The 20,325-nt window shown below is 47.5% G+C and overlaps 1 protein-coding gene across 5 annotated transcripts in view; it reads left to right on the top strand.

The window, feature by feature from the left end:
- Positions 1-20,325, top strand: part of Trappc9 (trafficking protein particle complex 9) — a 476,366-nt gene that overhangs the window by 23,282 nt on the left and 432,759 nt on the right. For all 5 annotated transcript variants that reach the window (XM_029547720.1, XM_029547718.1, XM_029547722.1 and 2 more), the window contains 2 exons: positions 6,921-7,042; positions 9,607-9,732. In XM_029547720.1, the coding sequence (XP_029403580.1) occupies positions 6,921-7,042; positions 9,607-9,732 (248 nt within the window). The remainder of the gene's footprint in view (positions 1-6,920; positions 7,043-9,606; positions 9,733-20,325) is intronic.

The raw sequence follows: 20,325 nt of genomic DNA, 5'->3' as shown, positions 1-20,325 counted from the left end.
CCGCCTGCCTCTGCCTCCCGAGTGCTGGAATTAAAGGCGTGTGCCACCACACCTGGAGAAAATTTGTTTTTAACTAGGCATTTATTTATCTTTTTATGATTATTTCAAGAGTTACATATGTATTTTTAAATATCTTATTGTCAAAAAACCATGTCTATTGTAGAGATTTAAAGGGTAACAGAAAGCAAATTAGACACATTTAAACATAGCTACCCACTTGCATTTTAATTTGTGTTTATTTTGGGTCCTTTAAATTTACATATGAATTTTAGGGATAGATAGTCAATTTCTGAAAAGAATCTGCGGGGATTTTGATAGTGAATACTCTGAGTTTGTAGACCAACATGGGGTACATACCATATTGTCACCTAAAGAACATTACATTTTCTGGGGCTCAGTAGTTAAGAGTTCATACTGCTCTTGTGGAGGGCCTGTCCTTGGTTGCCATACCTACGTCAGGTGACTTATAATTGCCTGTAACTTCAGCTCCAGTAAATCCTTTGCCCTCTATTGTGCTCCACAGGCACACATTCAATGTACATACCTATAAACAGACACATATAATATAGTACATATTTATAAATATATGCCTGCATATACATCAACACCTTAATACACACACACACACACGTGTACACACATATGTATACACACACATATATATACATGTATACACACATATATATATACCTACATATACATCTGCCTATACATATACATCTTCATATACATATACATATATACATAAGAAAACCAAAGAGGGATATTAAATTTTCTAATCTCTGGACATGGAAAAGTAGAAAGCTTTTTTTGTTGTTGTTTTCTTTTTCCCCTGCAGTGTTGGGGATCAAATGTCTTATACATATTAGGCAGGCAATATTTGCTGACTCTAGCTTTAATTTTTTTTAAACTATGGTTGGGGTTTTCAGAGTTTATGCATATTAAAATATACATATATGTATGCATGCATTTTTGTTAATTTTTAAATGATTTATTTTTGTTTATTTGTGCATTTTTGTTAATTTTTAAATGATTTAATTTGGTTTATATGTGTGTGCATGCCTTTGTGTTTTTGTGCCATGTGTGTACAATTGCCAGGGCAACAGATTCCCTGGAGCTGGTGCGACAGGTGCAAGGCACTTGATGTGGTACTAGGAACCCAACTCTGGTCTCTGCAAGAGTGAGCGGCAAGCGCTCTTAACCTCGGAACCATCTTCCCAGCCCATTTCATTCATCATTAACTGTGTCCATACTGGAGTGGACTTGTCCTAACACTGCTATCAGCGGGTGAACTGCAAGCCTAAGTAGGTGTTTTGACTTTTTGAGTGTTGACCCTTTGACCCCAAAGCCTGGCTGACTTCATTAGTTCAGTGTCTTGGTCCCGGAAAACAGAAATAGTTCTCTTTCTTGATTTTGAACTGGAATGTCCTGTCTTACTCCTTATCTCAGGGGGACACACACGGAGCCTTTTAGCGTTAGTATTGTTTTAGCTGTAGGTTGACTTTAAAGGCATCCTTCTCAGGGCTTAAGAATGTCTCCTCTAGTGCAGGAAGGATCTTTACCAGAAAGCGTTGAATTTTTCTCTCTTTTTTTTTTTTCTTTACCCTTGTCTGTCTAGATGATCATGTGTCTTTTGTCCTTTATTCATGTGCACATTGCGCATGCCCTGTGTCTGGATCTTGCCGGGGTCAGTGAGCTCTGGTTGGAGGAAGAGTTAGCAACTACAATCACTGGGGAGGGGCACTGGCCACGGTCTCCTCCGTGCTGGTGCCGTGATCTGGGTTTTCCCATCTTGGAAAGTATTTGGTTATTAGCTCAGTATCTTTGGAAAAAGGAAAAAAAAAAAACTTCCTTTTCCTTCTTACTTGCCTTGTGTCTTTCTAGGAGCTTGTCCGTTTCATCTGGATTATATTATTTATAATCGTATCGCCTTACAGTCCTCTTTTCTTATGTAATTGGTAATAATGTCTGATTTTTCAGCCCTGATTTTTTTTTTCTTTAAGAATTTCATTTATGAGTTCAAGGCCAGCCTGGTCTATCTATAGAGTGAGTAAGTTCCAGGACAGCTAAGACTATACTTAGACACTCTTTCTCAAACACACACACACACAGACACACACANACACACACACACACACACACACACACACACACACACACACACACACACACATTATTTAGAGGCCAAGTGTAGTGGCGCACACCTTTAATCCCTGCAGTCAGGAGGCAGAGGCAGGTGGATTTCTGTGATTTTGAAGCTTACATGAAGTAGCAAGTTCCAGGCCAGCCGGAGCTACACAGCATGATCCTGTCTCAAAAGCAGAAACAAAGCTACGCGGTTTCATTTAGTCTTAAAAGTAGATCCTAGGGCTGGAGAGATGGCTCAGTGGTTAAAAACACCGACTCATCTTCCAGTGGTCCTGAGTTCAATTCCCAGCAACCACATGGTGGCTTACAACCACAGCAATAGGATCTGATGCCCTCTTCTGGTGTGTCTGAGTACAGTGACAGTGTACTCACATACATAAAATAAATAAAATCTTTTTTTAAAAGTAGATCCTAAAATGTACATCAAAGGAAACATGTCAAATATCTAAAACTACTTTTAAAGAGAATAACAGATTTGAAGGGCTTAAGCAATCCTGCACCATGACTTTCTCTAAATTTATCAATCAAAGCCATGTGACACAGAGGGAAAGACATTTTTATTCCTGTCTGTCTGTCTTTTATTCCTTCCTCCCCGCCTCTATATGTGTGTTTAAATCTAGTTTCTTCATAGAGAGACAATATGGCGTCTATGTGTGGAGTCTGGCTTCTTTCTCTTATCATGGTGATCCCCGGTCCCATCCATTTTCTTGCAGATGACATAATTTTTCTTCTTCTCGTCAGCTTTGGCTTTAACAATTGGAATCTTTCCTTTTCTTCTTCTAGTCTTCTCATCAGCTGTCGAGATCTTTTGTTATGTAGGTGGTGAGACCTAGAAGTCTGTACCCGAGCTTGCCTGTGGCATCTCATTTTTGGTGTACTGCATTTGACTGGAGGTATCTTCTGATTTCCCTTTGAAATGTATATCTGGGTGTTGGGTGTTTATTTTTCTATGTATTTATGAATTTTCTAAATTTCCTGCTGTGGTGGTGCGAGGACGTATTTGCAATTTAAGTTAATTTACACACATTGAGACCGTCTTGTAGCCCAGCATTTGGGAACTTGGTCGTGTACTGAGAGGAAGCTGTGCTCTGTCGTAGGGTGATGTCTTCCTGTTGTGGAAGGGCCCATTTCTATTTTGTTTCTTTTGTGATATTTCTGCAGTCCACTCTTGGTCTTCTTTCAGCTTACTTAAAAACCACAACCCTTTCAATATTTCTGTCCTGGTCAACTTACTCCTGACTCCTTTGACAATGGATCTCCAGGCTCTTCCCATGTGTTTGTTTGTTCTTGGGGTGGGGCAGAGATGCTTGTCCTTACACTACACTGTCCTTTAATGCTGGCCTAGTGGTGTCGGCAAAGCCCATGGAGCTTCGATGCTGAGGCTCCTCTTTCCACTGTCTCTGTGCCAACAGTGAGTGGCTGCCCACTCGGCTCAGAGCTTGTGATGGTTTCTTCTTCCCATGTCAGCCCACTCACATCCCCAATTATGTATGTTACTGCTCTTATACACTACTGAAATGATCCTATTTAATAGACCCTTTTCACAATTTAATGAATTTACCAGAATATCTGTCTGTCTGTCCATTTATCCATCCATCCACCCATCCTCTTTATGAGACAGGGCCTTATAACCTTGGTCTTGAATTTGTTCTGTCATCCAGGCTGGCTTTGAACTCTTGATTTCCTGTTTCAGTCTGTTCTGGAGTTAGAGTCATATATCCAACTTTAAAATCCTAGCTTAAAAAAAAAAATCCCAGCTAAAATCATGACACTGGTTTATTTATGTGGTGTGCCCCAGAGTGCACGTGTAAGTCAGCGGGAATCCGTTCTTTCTTTTTACAGTGTGCGTCTTAGGGATTAAAATGGGGTGGTCAGATTCAACAGCAGCCACTTTTACCAGCTGAGGCATTCCGCCAGTTCTGGGATTCCTTTTTATTTTTTATTTTTATTTTTATTATTTTTGGTTTTTCGAGACAGGGTTTCTTTGTATAGCCCTGGCTGTCCTGGAACTCACTTTGTACACCAGGATGGCCTCGAACTCAGAAATCCGCCTGCCTCTGCCTCCCAAGTGCTGGGATTAAAGGCGTGTGCCACCACGCCCAGCCAGCCCCGGAATTCTAATTTATTTTAACCTTTCATTTTAAAACACCTTAAAATGGACAAATCTTACCAAGGAAAAGTTCCTTTGTCATTTCTGTAGCTGCAAACTGCTACCACCCCGTTGTCTGGGGGGGGGGGGCACTTCCAGTGTCAAGGCCATCGCAGTGTGTCCTCGGAGGACTTGTGTTTACTCTGCACAGCTTACAGTGCCACCAACAGCCAACTTTAGTGTCCAGGCTGTAGCTATCGCAGTTTCTTATGAGTCCCCCAGTAGGGACAACAGCACCTGTGTGGGAGACTCGGCTTTGTGTTGGTGGCTTTGGGGCTTTGGTCTCCTGTTACAGGTGGCTGTGGCAGGGTTACCGTGGTACTTGGCTCTGCCATTGCATGGTTGCTCTCTCAGTGGCTTTGCTTGTTTCTGATTTAGTCTCTTCTCTCTACACATGGATGTAGCTATCTGCCTGGGTTTCCAGATTGGACCTTCCATACAATCTTGAATCTTTTGAACGATTCAAGGACTGCCTGGCTGGCACTTCTGAGTTTCTGTCATGTGCCACCTCAAACACACCTTGCATTCCAATCTCCAGCCTGGGTTCCCACCAGCCCATGGGATTGACTTCCCTGTCTGTTAGCTAGAGGCTTGGGTCCTGCGGACTGTGTCTCACCGGCTCACAATCATGTTAGGTGTGGGCTGTCAAGACAATAGATGTTGGGAAAGATCAGATCTTCTGTGTGCAAGTATTTTTAGTTTATTATTCATTTATTTAGTGAAATGAAATCAGCTTGGCCCACTGGTCGATTTGCAGAGCTAGGTTCTGGATCCTTAGAGATGATTTGCTCTTGGTTGCTTCATGTGAGATAACCCTCCAGCCTTGTGCTAAGGGAGCAGGGTAACTCCTGTCTTCCTTACAGAGGGGAAGAGTGTCTGGGAGCTTTTCCTGTTCTGTTCCTGGGTTACAGTAGAGACGTGGCCCCATGTGAACAATGAAAGCCCCTTTCTCCTCTCTCCCATGCCTTTTTTTTTTTTTTTCCCAATCGAATAAGACTCAGGGATTTTGTTAGTGCCAATAAAAATCTCCAGCAAGACTACTGGTCATGTATTAAATATTGATTCATGCAGGACACGTGACACAAAAGGCTAGGCAAACAACGGAAGACAGAGCGCCGTGGTCAGGGCCAGGCCCCACGCACAGCCTTGGAGGTAGGAGGTCCATCATCCTGAGAGCGGGGAGAGCCCTGGCTCCTCCAGCTGCCTTACTATCGGGAGCACTCAGCTTAGTGCTCTCTCCTCCAGCTGCTGCAGTTGAGTTGCAGAAGTAATCATAAGGAGAGGTCTTTGGTGCAGGTCTTGGCTTCCTCTAGCTCAGCAGCAGGCACGCATACCCCAGGCATGGTGACCATCCTCTTGAACTCCGCTCCAAGGGAATGCCTGGCTCTGCGTGTGACCTTGGCCCAGGTGGAGTTGAATCTGGTTCTTACAGGGGACAGATCTGAGATACTTTCTTCCTCATGACTCCTCTTGGCTGTCTATTAACCTTCTTCTTCTTCTTCTTTTTTTTTTTTAAAAAGATTTTATTTACTTATTATATGTAAGTACACTGTAGCTGTCTTCAGACACTCCAGAAGAGGGCGTCAGATCTCATTAAGGATGGTTGTGAGCCACCATGTGGTTGCTGGGATTTGAACTCTGCACCTTTGGAAGAACACTCAGGTGCTCTTAACCACTGAGGCATCTCACCAGCCCTGTCTGTTAACCTTCTTTCTCTCCTTATCGGACGAGGATTTTGCACCAGAGCCTCTGCCCCATGGCGGGCTCTTAGCTTCGCTTGTTTACCTCTCCATCATCAGTCCATTTCCTCACGTAGCTATCTACTCGTCGTTTTTTTCTGTCTTGTTTCAGAAAAACGCACGAGGCAGTTTACAGAACTAGAGAACAAAAGCATGCACTCGAGAAAACCAGCCCTGGATTAGAGGGCCTGGGTACCACGTGCACTTCCGCGGTGCCCGTGGCCATGTTCAAAGCACATTCTGGCCCTTCGCAGTTCACAGACACTGAGCTGCTGGCAGGGAAGTTGGGCTTCTGGGATTTGCCTGAGATAAACATGCGACTTAGGGGAAGCTCAGCCACCGAGGCTTTGAGCAGGTAGTTTCTGAGTGTTCTATGGCATCAAAGACGGTTCTGTCTTTCCTTCCCTCAGTTGGAGGTCTCACTATAGTTCTTATGGTTCTGAAGATGGAGTTCTCCCCAGCTCTCTCTCTCTGTGGGAGTTTGGTGGCAAGGGTTGGTCAGAAATAGAAAGTGACAGCCTTGGAGAGGCTACTGGCGCTTTGAAGTGATTTCCTTGGCGGCTCCCCAGCTCAGGAAGTGGCTCACACATTTTCTTCCCTTTGAGGCCCCAGTGTGGTCTCTGGGTCATCGTCCATATGGTACTTTCATGTAATTCATTTCATGTTCTTTAATGGAAAATCTTCACAGAGCAGGCAGCCCACTGGAGTTAGTTAACATTGCACGCGGTGCTGCCATTACAGCCAGTGGATGACCCGAAGACTCCAGACAGGGTTTAGAGGTCACTGGCATGCGCTCAGGTCTCGCCTCTTGCACACGACTCTTTAAAGACACGAGGGACGAGAAGGAAAAAGTGAACGACTGTTTTCTCTTTCTCTGTCTGCAGGTGCTCTCACCACCAACGGCATAAACCCTGACACCAGCACCGAGATCGGAAGGGCCAAGAACTGCCTCAGCCCCGAGGACATCATTGACAAATATAAAGAGGCCATCTCCTATTACAGCAAGGTGACTTGATGGATTTGCCGCTTTGGCTTCCCACGTCTCTCTGATCAGAAGGTTCCCCGTTGACATGATGTCATGTCACAGTGTCTTTAAAAAAAAAAAAAAAAGAAAACCTCCTGTAGATTATACTTCAGCATTACCGATGGATTAATTTGTGAGTTAACATGCTGCACATGTGGAGGTCACAGGACAGTGTGTGTGTGTGTGTGTGTGTGTGGTTCTCCCCTCTGCCTTGTGGGTCCTGGCACTGAAACTCAGACTCGACAGCAAGCGCCTTTACCCTCCGAGCAGCCTTGCCAACCTGTTCCTGTTCCTTGATTTTGTGAATATTGTATTAATCTTTAGTGCACAGTGCTAAATGCCTAAAAGGTTTATTCTTCTGATTACAAACAGTATATATTTAATATAAATTTGGAAAAAAACCTGTCATAGCCCATTCAGGGATAATCATTATTGATATTTCTGCATCAGCTTTCTGGACTTCTGGAAATCCACATGTCCTAGTTAGGGTTACTGTTGTGATAAAGCACCAGGATCAAAAGCAACTTGGGGAGGGAAGGGCTGATTTGATTTACACTTCCAAGTCACTGTTCCTCCTTGAAAAAAATCAGAACAGGAACTCAGAACAGGGCAGGAACCTGGAAGCAGGCACTGATGCAAAGGCCATGGAGGAGTGCTGCGTACTGGCTTGCTCCTCATGGCTTGCTCAGTCTGTTTGTTTGTTTGTTTGTTTTCCGAGATGGGTATACCAGCCAGGCTAGAGCCTCGGTGGCCACACAGTGACTGTGTCAGTGAACAGTGGAACTTCACTTCCGTGGGAGGGGCACAACAGAGGGGTCAGGTGGCTCCATCCCCACCATGCAGAATAGACAGCAGTCAGACAGTAGAATGCAGACAGGGCTTCCATCTGCCCTTGCCAGCCCTCTGATCGCGTGCAGGTCTGCAGCCTCAATATCGTTTTCTCTCTACTGCATAGAATGCTTAATCAGGGTCAATGATTTTTTACATATATAAATGGCCGGCTCGGTGGCAGGCTCGTTAGTACTGCTCGATAGAGCCTTGCTTACTGCCTCCTCTTCCTGGGCTCAGTGTTCTGTAGGGCATCTGGGCAAAGCCAGCTCTGCATATGTATGGAACGCAGACGGAAGGAGGGAACTCATGTCTCTCTTTTCTTGACTAATGTGTTTGTTCTTGTGCTTCACTGAGCCCTTTCAGCTTTCCTCGCTTCCTTCACCTCCTCCCGGGAAGAGCCTGAGCCTTTCCAATGCTACCCAGACCTCTGGTGAATCACAGTAGATCCAGTGCTTGGCTTTCACACAGGACTAATTAAGGGGCGTCATCCGCAGACTGGTCTCTCTCTGTGAATGGCTTCTTCCTGGGCTCCTGAGCACCGCCTCAGGGTGTCCTGTTGTATTAGGAGAGGCGAGCTGGGCACACACTGCTGAGATACTGAGTTGTCAGATCTGACTTGGCCTCCGACAGTCCGCAGCCCTACAGCTTTCGTTAGGCTCATGTCACTCATCTGTGCAACAGAGTCATGCGCGTGTAACTTTGTCATCATCGTGAGTGCCTGGGCAGTAGGGCAGTAGAGAACTGTGCTCGGACGGTCCCCATGGCTAGACATCTATTAATACTCTGTGCACACTCATGCTTCCCAGCTCCGTTTTGCTTCTTTCTACCTATAGCTTGAGAACAAGTCCTAAGATGCTCTTGGGCATGAACATGTATTGCTGCAGTTTGCTGTCTCGTCCCATTGTGTGTGGGTGCTGCCTAGGGTCAGCGAGGACCAGAGTGGACGCTGAGCACTGTCCATGGTGCTGAACCACCTCCCCGTCCTAAGGGAGCAACGTGCCACTTTAGTTTAGTAGTGACTCAGGAGAGTCCCACAGAACCGGTTCTTTTCCAGTGCCTGAGGTATGGTGCACGTGACTCTGAGATAAAAATCAGTGGCACATCTGGATATGGTGGCGCACACCTCTAATCCCTGCACTCAGGAGGCAGAGCAGGTGGATCTCTGTGTGTTCAAGGCCAGCCTGGTCTACACAGCAAATCCAGAACAGCCAGGGCTCTGTTACACAGAAAAACCCTATCTGGAAAAANAAAAAAAAAAAAAAAAAAAAAAAAAAGGAAAAAAAATCAGTCGCACCGAACACAGACAGCCCAGATGTCTTCTGCAAAAAGCAACACATTCCCAACAGCTGCATCAAAGCCATATGTGTGAGAACAACATTTAAGTAAGATAAACGACAAAGCATCCAAGCATCCATTCGTATTATGGGCTGAGCATCTCTAACTCACCCAAACGTCCGCCCGCCCGCCTGCCCGCCCCTAGTGCTAGGATTGTGGTTGTATGATTTTAATCAACAGAAGCACACTTAGATGGTCATAGGCTTTATCCCAACGTGTGCCCATTAAGACAGACCCTCGGATGTAGCTCTCCCCGAGGGTACCAGGGGCCCTGTGCATGGCAGATGCTGCTGGGAACATCCGGAACCTCAGTGGTAGCTTCCTGGCCCTGGCGACACCCCTGCACTTTGCTGATGAAGGCGTTCTCTTTATACCCACAGTACAAGAACGCCGGAGTGATTGAGCTGGAAGCCTGTGTCAAGGCCGTGCGCGTCCTGGCGATTCAGAAGCGTGGCATGGAGGCTTCGGAGTTTCTTCAGAATGCTGTGTATATCAATCTCCGGCAGGTGAGCGTGTGCCTGCCTCTGTGGCAATTGGAGAGCGTATGGTATAATAAAGGTTAAGGAGTCATATAGCCCAAGAGCCAAAGCATGCGTAACTTACAGGACCATCTTCTTCATTTTAGGGTATTATATTTTTTAAAATATTTATTTATTATTTACTATACCTAAGTACACTGTAGCTGACTTCAGACGCACCAGAAGAGGGCGTCAGATCTCATTACGGGTGGTTGTGAGGCACCATGTGGTTGCTGGGATTTGAACTCAGGACCTTCAGAAGAACAGTTAGTGCTCTTACCCGCTGAGCCATCTCCCCAGCCCTGGTAATTTTTTTTTTTTAAAATTCTAAATTCACCATCTTCTCCCAAGTTTTATTTGGAATAATAACTGGTTCCTGCAGCTTTGCAACCCTGACTCGGCTCTTGCCTTTCTCACTTATGAGGTGCTGCCCTTTGCCATACTGGGCTGTTCAGTTTATGAAACCTGAGTTTGCATAGCTCCTGTCACCCAGCGGGCAGCTTACAAATGGTTAGTTCTGAGCCTGAAGAACAGCTAAAGATCTAACCCGGAGCCTCCCTATGCTAGGCTGGCTCTCTTGGAAGACCAGCAGCAGCCCCAGACCCCTGAGAAGGTATTTAATAAGACAGCCATGAAAACATTTAGTGGCAGACTCACAATGTCACTCCCTAACCTGGAGGCTGCTAGCTGTGTGCAGCCAGGTGGAACTGATCTATCAGCAAGCCACGGGAGACAGGTCTTGAGCAAGCGGCAGCTGGCCCGTGGACACCCTGTTAAAGCAGATGCGGAGAGAAGCGGCCACTCTGCCATCACCAAGTGACAGCTTCATAGGGAAGGCAGGTGTTGAATGGTGTGTGAATGACAAGCTTTTGAGCGAGGAGCGCTGGGCCTCTCAGGTAGACTGGAAAGGGTCCAGGGAGGCCTTGAATTATTTGTAGCCAGGAGGCTGGGTTTAGGTTAGATGGTCCTGTGTCCCTCCACAGCTCTGCAGTAGGCTACTGCCCTCATCAGGCCCAGGGGTTTCAGGAGACAGCTTTGAACACAGAAGAGGCTTCAAGCAGACCCGAAAGGTCTGAGGAGTGGAGTCTGTTGGGCTTAGCTGGTGCTAGAGTAGTGGGTGGCTGCCAGGCTTCCCAGCCCTGCTCTGCCTCTACAGACCTGTGGGCCCTCACTCTCTGCAGTTACTGAAGTCCGCTTTGCAGATTAAAGATCTGGATTTACTGCAAACTGATATTCACAGTTGGGCACTGTAGGTTGGATCAGCTGTGTTATCACATTGCTTGGCATCAGGCAAACACTAGAGGGCAGCAATGCTCTGTGGCAATTGTGGCCCTGCCTGCGGCACAGGGCGGTGACTGGCCTTTGAATTCTGCCCGAGGAGGAAGGCACTTTGCGGTCCTTGTCTCATCCTGATGTTTGTCTGCTAGTTGACAAGGCAGCAAAATAATGAGTTCTGGTGGGATTTTTATCATCACAGTAAAGAGAAGGGCTTGGGGTTTTTCTGAAATAGAACAAGCTTTTGGTTCTTAATCAAGTGTGATTCATTGTGGAGCTGATGGTAAGGAAGGACTTCGGCAAATGGTGGACATTTTGGAAGCAATGGAGATGTGATTAGTGCAAGTTCCATCTGCCTTTAAGAATCCCTGCATGAGCCAATGGTGGCACACGCTTTTAATCCCAGCACTCAGGAGGCAGAGGCAGGCAGATTTCTTGAGTTTGAGGCCAGCCTGGGCTACAAAGGGAGTCCAGGACAGCCAGGTATATTACACAGAGAAACCCTGCCTCAAAAACCTCAGACCTGGAAAATACAACATTGGGCTTTAGCGGTGCTCTGCAAAATAGATGCGGAGTCCCTCTTCCACGTGCAGGCACAGGGTGACCTGCATGTGTTGTCTGGTTTAGGCGAGTGGTTTTTGGTAATGATCTGGCGCTCCCAAATGGCAGCCAATAGCTGGCCATGTACAGATCTGTGCGATGGTCACGAAGGTTTCACAGAAAAATGACAAGGTTCATGTGGGAACAGAGGGGCTGGGACTTGAGTCGTCATTCTCCCCGTTTGTGAATAGAGGAGCCATGCACCCTCTCAGCCTGTCTTCTGTGGAGAGCAAGCAGCCACCTCTCTCCTTGCATTGCCGCACACCCTCTGGGAACACCAGGGTGGCGAGGAGGCTGCAAACCTCACTGGCATCCATTCACAGGCTTCTTGAAGTAGGAATCTGTTCCTTGAGATTCTGTGGTCTAAATGTAGCCAGCCTTATCCGCAGAGGGCAGCTTAAGAAAGGGAACAGTGACTTAGGCACCAAAGAAGATGGTGGCTTAGAGGTGAGGGGTCTCTGGGACATGTGTTCATGCATCTGTCCCGTTCCGTTCCTTCCCTTCCCTTCCCTTCCCTTCCCTCTGGGATGGGCAGGAGCCAGACTAGGCAAAGCATTTCTGTCTGCCTGCTCCCGAACTCCAGTGAGCTGCAGACAGCCATGGTCCATACTGGCCGCGCTGAGGAGTGGAGGGCAGATCGGCTGATAAACAAAAGACACGGAGGCAAACAATTCCCAAGTGAGTCAGATCTACAGAAACAAAGACCACTGCTCCCACCAGATACCTTCTACTACCTTCTACGGAGGAGCAGCTCGGGAGGACTCCATCCCAGGAGCATAAGCACTGTTGCAATGTAGAGCAAGGTGCAACAAAGAAAGATGCACAGGCTGTGGTGACTGTCTCCCCTGCAGCTGGCAAGCAGGGCTTGCAGGACTTGCAGGACTTGCAGGGCTTGCGGCTTCTGGTGCTGAGCAGACACCAGAAAGGTCTGGTCAGCTCCCTTCCTCACCACTTGCAGCCAGTTTTAAAGATGGGGGGGGGGGGGGAGGGACACACTGAGGGGTGAGACCCAGCTCAGCTCACAAAGTCTCCCATTGTTCTTTCAATCCCCCTCACTTGCTGCGATTCCAAAAGCCCAACCAGGCGGCGGCTCCCCTCCCCCACCCTCGGCAGCCGGAGGGACTGAATACATTTTTGTTTTCAACAGAAAATGGCAGGTGACCTTACGAGAAAGTGCTAGTGAGGAAGTGTTTAGAAAACTAGACCAGCTTCTGAGGGTCGGTCGCAGCGTGGCCCGTCCTCCACCTCCTCCTATCTCTTAGTTCCAGAATGATTGGTGCCCTTTAAAAACATTCTCCTTTCTGAGACTTTGGAGGGGACTTTCAACCTCTTTGTCTTTGGTTAATTTTCTTTGCAAAGCCATTCAGATTTTATGCAGGCTACTCTGTTCAGATGCAAGAACAGCCGCCTCCTCCTCGGATTTCTTTTTTGATGGGTTTCCTTAATGAAGCTGTTGCTAAGGAAACTCTGCAAGAGCCTGGTAGGCACCAGAGTGGCTGCAGCCCGAGTGCTCCTGTCTGGTTGAGCTCGGAGTCAGAAGGGTGGGAGAGTGGGGAAGGGGCTGAGGTAATGCTGTGACAGGTCAAAGCTGGCCAACTGGCCAATGGCTTCCAGGGACAGTCAGTCCGTGGGGGAACCGTGGGGGAATCCACAGCTCTTACAAGGAAACCAGTGAATGGGGAGGGAGGAAGGTCGCCTGCTAGATTCCTTTCTGGAATGGGAGAAGGAGAGAGAGAAAACAGAAATTTCTGGTCTAACAGGATTCTGGTGTGTGGCTTGACTGAGAGTCCCCAGGAGAGTGAGGGGAGAGGGATCAGTCATTCCAGAGCCAGGGGTCTGCAGAGACCATCCAGCGGCAGCCTTGGGGGCCAGCTCTGCTCTACCCCCGCCCCTCTCCCTCCCAACTTGGACAAGGCACTGCCCATTGAGCTGAGTTTCAAATCTCCACTCTGATGAGAAAAAGTGATAAAAGAAGCCAGACCCCAGTGCCCCACAGGCAGCTGTAATTTTTAATGAGGGGTGAGAGGGATACTTGGGAATTCCTCTTTGGAGACTTGCAAGTCACTGTGGTCTCATGGGCTTGGGGAATCTTGAATTTCCCTCTCTGCTTTACCAGTTAGGAACCTTAGCATCAAGTCTACAGATACCTTAACACCTACTTCCTGGCAGGCATTTTTCAGATCGAACCTTCCTCTGGTTTTATTTAACTATAATCTCATTTTTTTTCACCTTAATTTTTATATTTTGGTTGTTACTGCTCTTAAATTGTGTGTGTTTAAAAAATTGATTTTACATTCTTCTTTAGAACAAGGCAGAATGTAACCAGATGCAGAAACAGAGAGTACCTCAGACACGCTGCTTTTTACAGGTTCCAGGGTTTCACCTTAGGAGGTTACAGCTGAGGTGAATGTTAAAACCGTGTTGTCAGTAGGCGAGTCTGGTAATACACGCAGACTCTGGAGAAGGGATGGGGGCTTATTCATCTCTCTGTGAAGGCTCGTCAGAGACGAGACACTTATTAATCTCTGACGCATGATTCATCCGGCTGCTCTCTCCAGTGTCGGCCGGCACCGCTCAGAGCAATGACAGCAGCGACTGTTGGTAGGGATGCAAGGCGGCCCACGAAGAGCTTCACAGCCTTTCTGCGTTTAACACTTCAAGGCCCTCCTGTGAGGAATTGTTTTTATTAGTTCATATTTGTTATGCACAGCAGACTTGGTTTTTCTTCGGGAGAGCTTCAAGGCTCTGGAAGATTGCTAGAGCAGTGCAGCCAACACGGGGATGCCCACTGGCCAGAGGGTGGTGCCTGTCCTCAGCACCCAACTAGCTTGCCTGGCACAGGTTTGCAAGTTTGTCCCCATCATAGTGGAAGTCAGTACCTATTTCCTTTCTGTGGCCAGGTACTAGCCACTCTTTTATAGGTCTGGCTTTTCCTTTTATGCACCAGTGGATAGCAGGGGCTGCTGCCTCCTTCTCCTCCTCCTCCTCCTCCTCCTCCTCCTCCTCCTCCTCCTCCTCCTCCTCCTCCTCCTCCTCCTCCTCCTCCTCCTCCTCCTCCTCTTCCTCTTGGCTGTTGAAAGATGCTACTGTGAACATTCACATGCAGGTTTTGTGAAATGTGTTTTCACTCCTCGTGGGATGTACATTTGGGCCATATACCACTCTGCAGCGTTTTGAGGTACTGTCAGATTGCTGAGAATGAACGTCTACCACCAGGATCTGAGGGCTCCATTCTCCCCACCTCTTCAGGACCTCCTGAAGAGGTAGGGCCTGCATCTTTGACTGCAGCTGCTGTAGTGGTAGGAAGGGAGGGATGTGTGGCTCTGGTTTAATCTGCATTTCCCTTTCCCTCGTGCCCCGTATTGTTGAGCATCTTTTCCTGTGCTGACCAGCCATCCACACATTTCCATTACAGTCCTTTGCAGCTCTTACCTGTCTTTGGAGCCAGGAATTGAACTCAGAGTCTCATGCACATTGATCACAAACTGTACCACCCAGACCGTCAATCCTTCGCTGGCTCTTCATGTTGTATGGATGTAGGAGCTCTTAGTGTGATCCGGAGGGTGCATTCTTGTCAGGTCTCTGCTCTGCAGGAACGCACACCGTTTCATTTATCTTTTGAGAGACAACACTCTTGTTTTCTTGCTCAGACTGGTCTTCAATTCTAGGGCTCAAGTGATGGGCACACTTCATCCTCCAAGTGGCTGAGACACCTGAGTGTCCACCACGGTGGCCCTGCCCACCGGTGTTGTCTTTCACAGACATGCCTTTCTGCCTTTGATGAAATGCAGTTTCTCTGCATGTTATGTTAGCGCACTGCATATGCTTTTGGTGTGGTTCAGGAGAGATCACTAAGTCCAAAGCTCCACTGTTTTCTTTTTGACAGGATGTGTCTATGTGGCTCAGGCTGGTCTCATACTTGCTATGTAGTCCAGGCTACCCTCAAATTCTGGGCCTTCTGCTCCAGCCTCCCAAGAGCTGGGATTATAAGCATGTGTCACCATGCTTGATTTTTTTGTAGTAAAGTTAGTGTTGGAAATTTATCTTTTTCAAGATTTTTTTTTTTTTCTGGCTATTCTGGGTCTCTTGCATTTCCATATGAAGTTTAGGATAAACCTGTTAGTTTTTTCAAAGAAGCCAACAAGGATTTGGATGCAGACTTCATTGCCTCTGTAGGCGAATCTGGGGAGTTTAGCCATAGTAACCATCATAGTAGAGTGCACCATCATAGTAGAGTGCATCCTGCAGGACGTAGGAGGAGGGTGGAGAGTTCAGGGCTACTCTGGTTACATGGTGAGTTCTAGACTAGCCTAGGTGACATAGCAAGGTTCTGTCTCAGCTCTCCCGACCTCCCTAAAAAACAAAACAAACAATATTGTCTTTCATTCTATGAATAGAGCGTGTGTGTACTAAGAGCTGAAATCCCCCCCCCCCGTTCTTTTTCCTCTCTTCTCATCCCTCTTGCCTTCCCCCTCCTCTTCTCTTCCACCTCCACCTTTTCTTCCCTTGTCCCCTCCCTTCTCTGCCTCTTCCCAGCACAGGGGATTGAACCCTCACATTCACACATAGCAGGCAAAGAGCTTCACCCACAGAGCCACAGTCTCAAGCCCAAGGGAAACCCTCAGCTGCCTCCATTGCTTTCTGCTGCAATGTCAGTTTCTTTTTTAGTTTCTGGTTTTGTTTTCCTTGTTTATATTTCTCGTGTTCACTTCCTGATTATCTCGTTGCCTGGGTTAGAGGACGTGTTTGGGGAATTTCCAGTTGATGGTAGATTGTCTTCCCATTTTCTGAATTCACTACTTTTCTTAGTTTTCGACATTCTTTCAAGGTTTTGTTCTATTTGGAGCTGTAGCTTAGAAAACAAAATTCATAAAGATTTCAGTCCAGTGAGGAATTCTTTATAAAGCAGGCAGGATTGGAAAAGTGGTCGGTTTTAGCTTTTTTAGCTTTTTCTTTTTGGGGGGCTTTTCGAGACAGGGTTTCTCTGTGTAGTCCTGCTGTCCTGGAGCTCACTCTGTAGACCAGGCTGGCCTCGAACTCAGAAATCCACTTGCCTCTGCCTCCCAAGTGCTGGGATTAAAGGCGTGCGCCACCACGCCCGGCGGCTTTTTCTTTTTTTAATGTATATAAAGGAAACTTAATTTTCTAAACTTGAGTAAGTGCCCACGCTGATCTACTCTGGGACTCAAGTGACTCTTCTGTTCTAGCCTTCAGGTACCTCAGTGGGCCTACTGTGTGCACCACTATGTCAGGCTAAGTGGAAATTATGTGTAGTTTTGACTATGTAGTCTTCGGTGTGGAAGCTGTGGATATTATGTAGAAAACGCAGCGTGTCTGTGTCTTGTCTTCTGGAGAGTGTGCAGTCAAGCTGTGTCCCAGAGCTCCTTCCCATGATGCTTTGGTCTTTAGAGCTCTGTCGGTTTTTGCATTTTCAAAGGCATTCCTGGCCAACTCATTTAGTTCTAACCTGTGATTTTAAAAGTTGATCCACAGGGACTGGAGAGACAGCTCAGATGTTAGGAGCACCTGCTGCTTTTGCATAGGATAGGAGTTGAGTTCCCAGCAACCATATCTCGTGGGTTACAGCCACTCGTAATTGCAGTTCCAGAGGGTCGTATGCTTTCTTCTGACCTCCGTGTGCACCTGTATTCATGATTCATGTACATGCACACGCGCACACACAGACACACAGACACACAGACACACAGACACACAGACACACACACACACACACACACACATATACACACACACACCTTTCTCAGATGTCTTTGGTGACAGTCATGTGCCCTGTTGTTTTGAACACCTACTGAGAACTTTCCTAAATGTCCACATTATATTTTGGAGTCTTTCCAGCCACCAAAACCATTACACTGAGCTCTCTTTCTCCAAGAGGCAACATGGCAACACTGGCTACTTGGTGGACTGTGGCTCAGACCTGCTAACTGCACTGTGCTGCTCTCTGCTCTGCCCTGTCCTGCCAGAACATTCCAGCAACGCCACCACCTTCCTTCTGATGTTGGAACGAAGCGGGTCCCCGCCGCTTACTTTGCAGTAGGAACTAGAGTGGTGAGCTGATACCAAAATGACCGTCTTATGACTCAGGCCTCTCATCTTGAGTGTCTTCGAGTTGCTTCTGCAAGAAATTTGCATAAACATCTGGGCCCTGGACTCAGAGGTCGTGACGACTCAGCCTGCTGAAAAATCAGGACAAGGATGTGCTGATTAATACCCCACCTCCCTACCCCCCGCAGGCCAGGGGGTCAGAAATGAGTGTGGGGATTTGATTGCATCTCCAGATTTTGCCTGGAACCATTTTGTCCTCTCTCAGAGCCTCTCAAGGTTGCTGCCCACGTTAACCCAGCACAGCTTTGTCCCCAGGCTTCCAGGACTCGTGTCATCCGGAAGCTTCCCAGTCCGTGGCAGCACACTGCTAGAGACCAGCTGTGCCCAGGCTTTCTCCATGGGGAGCCTTTCTAGGGTCTGAAGTCATTTCAGTTCCATCTGTAGGGAAGGCTCACCATTTGCCGCCATGTTACACTCATACAGCAGGAAGAAGGAGAGTCTAGATTACAGGACTGTTCCGGCCTTACATCTGTGATAGGTCCCTTGAGAACCATGGAGCACGGTGGCTAAGGTTTGGGCCCTCAGTTTCCTGTCACTTGTATTTGGCCGCAAGGGCCCCAGCCGAGGCCACCATCACTAGTATCTGTTGTCATGTTCAGGATGCAGGATGTCAGGTGAGGAGGGGCCAGGGGTCTCCCAGTACCTGATGGAGGCAGTCAACATGTTTGTCTCTCTTTTACCACTCTCTTTGTCCCCTGTCATGGCTGACACTAGCACACAGGAGTCCTTCTGAAGCAAGGCTGAATCCTGTACAGGTTTGAGTGACCACATATTGGAGACCCAATCCGGAAGCATTCAGTATATTGTTGAGACCCAAGGTTTCTTAGACCAAGGGCACAGGGAACTGACCGAGCAACAAGGGATTGATCATGTGAGCTCTTTCACACGAATTGCCTCTGCTTATCAGCAGATTCTCTTAGGAAAAACAATGGCATCAGACCGGGAGAAAATATTCTCCAAACATGGATGACTAAAGACTCAGGTTTGGAACCTGAAGAATGAGCCCAGCTCCCAGTTCCATAGTAAGACGAACGACCTAATTTTAAAAACTGCCAGAAGCTTTGAACAAATACTTCACAAAGGGAGATACAAGTGTGGCCAGTAATCATAGGGAAGAGTGTTCAGTGCCTGCTTATCAGGGAACTGCCAAGCAGCTCTAGCAGAATGGCAAAAGCCACAGGCACCCGGGACATCAAACATCTGTGAGTGCATGAAGCACTGTGGGCCTTGCGTGACATCCCCGTGAGTGGGAACTGATGCTACACCACTCTGGAAGAGTCTGGCTGCCCCAGGGCAGGGGGAAGAGGCTTGGTGCGAACTGTGCAGGACAGGACTGATAACTGTGAGGCTATGTGTGGGAACACACCATTAGGATAGCTTCTAGGAGATGTGTGAGCTGGGGCATCCCGCACCCCAGAGCCTCTGAGTTTGCCTAGCACTTGTAGGCCATTGTCTGAAGTATTCACCGCATGTGCAGTACATATTCTGTTTCTCTGCCTTCCTATTTACTGGAATGTTTCCCATGGATTCTAAGCTGGGCATCTGTCTGTTAGTGCACAGGCCCCAAGGGAGTGGCCCTCACTTCCTGTATTCCCTGTGGCCTCCCCGTGGGTGCAGTGGGTACCCGCAAGTAAAGAAACCTGGGGATAGCATTTGAAATGTAAATAAAGAAAATATCTAATAAAAAATTAATTATGGAACAACAACAACAACAACAATAACAAAAAATGAAACCTGGGGATGGCCTTACTTTCTCTGAATGGGTGTGGTCAGGATTGTAACAAAAACTTGGCTGTGAGGCATCTGGGCTGTGTCTTGTGTATGGCAGGGCTCCAGAGCAGTTCACATATGGCCATCTCAGGTCTGTTAGGTGGCTGCAGCAAAAGACTGTAGACCTGGGGCTTCTGAATAGCACATGCTTATTTTCCAAGGCCAGCAACACTGGGGTCTGGGGTCTGGGGTCTGGTGAGGGCTGCTGCCAATGCCCAGGTGCCTTGTCTCCCATGGCCGGCCTCATGTATAAGGGCCCTAGTCCCATTCACAAGGACTTCTGACCTGACCATCTCTCAGAGGGCATCAGTCTGTTGCAGGGTGATGCCTCTGAGCTGTGATTCAGGAATGCTAGTGTGGTGAGGAGTGTGGATGGCTTGTGGAAGGCAGGGGAAACCTTGCAGAGACCCCTTGGTGCACCTTCTGGGTCATGTAGTAAGGGTCCAGGCAGGACTGAGGTCTGCGGTATCAGGAGGAGTTTTTGGAGAAGGCCAGTGTGCAGAGTTTTCTCATATGGCTTTGTTAGCACAGAAATATCTAGAAATCCATTGCCAGCACCATGGCTAAAGGTGACCCACTTACCAAGAGAAGTGTGTGGATTATGGTAGCTTTTCTCCCCAAAGGAGCAATGAGGTGGGGTACACATGATTGGCAGAGTCCTAGCCTGCCATTGGGTTTTCCTGGCTGTGTGACTTCTGGGGCTTCTCGGTGCCTCTCAGAGCTTCAGGCATCCTTTCCTGGGAGACACAAAACATACTTATCCCCAATAGGGAACTGTCAAAAGACCAAAGTTCAGATACCACCAAAGTC

The sequence above is a fragment of the Mus pahari genome, chromosome 17 (genome assembly GCF_900095145.1).
Source record: "Mus pahari chromosome 17, PAHARI_EIJ_v1.1, whole genome shotgun sequence".
NCBI classification, from domain to species: domain Eukaryota; kingdom Metazoa; phylum Chordata; class Mammalia; order Rodentia; family Muridae; genus Mus; species Mus pahari.
The sequence above is the reverse complement of the archived record's forward strand: the minus strand, read 5'-3'. Positions and strand labels throughout refer to the sequence as shown.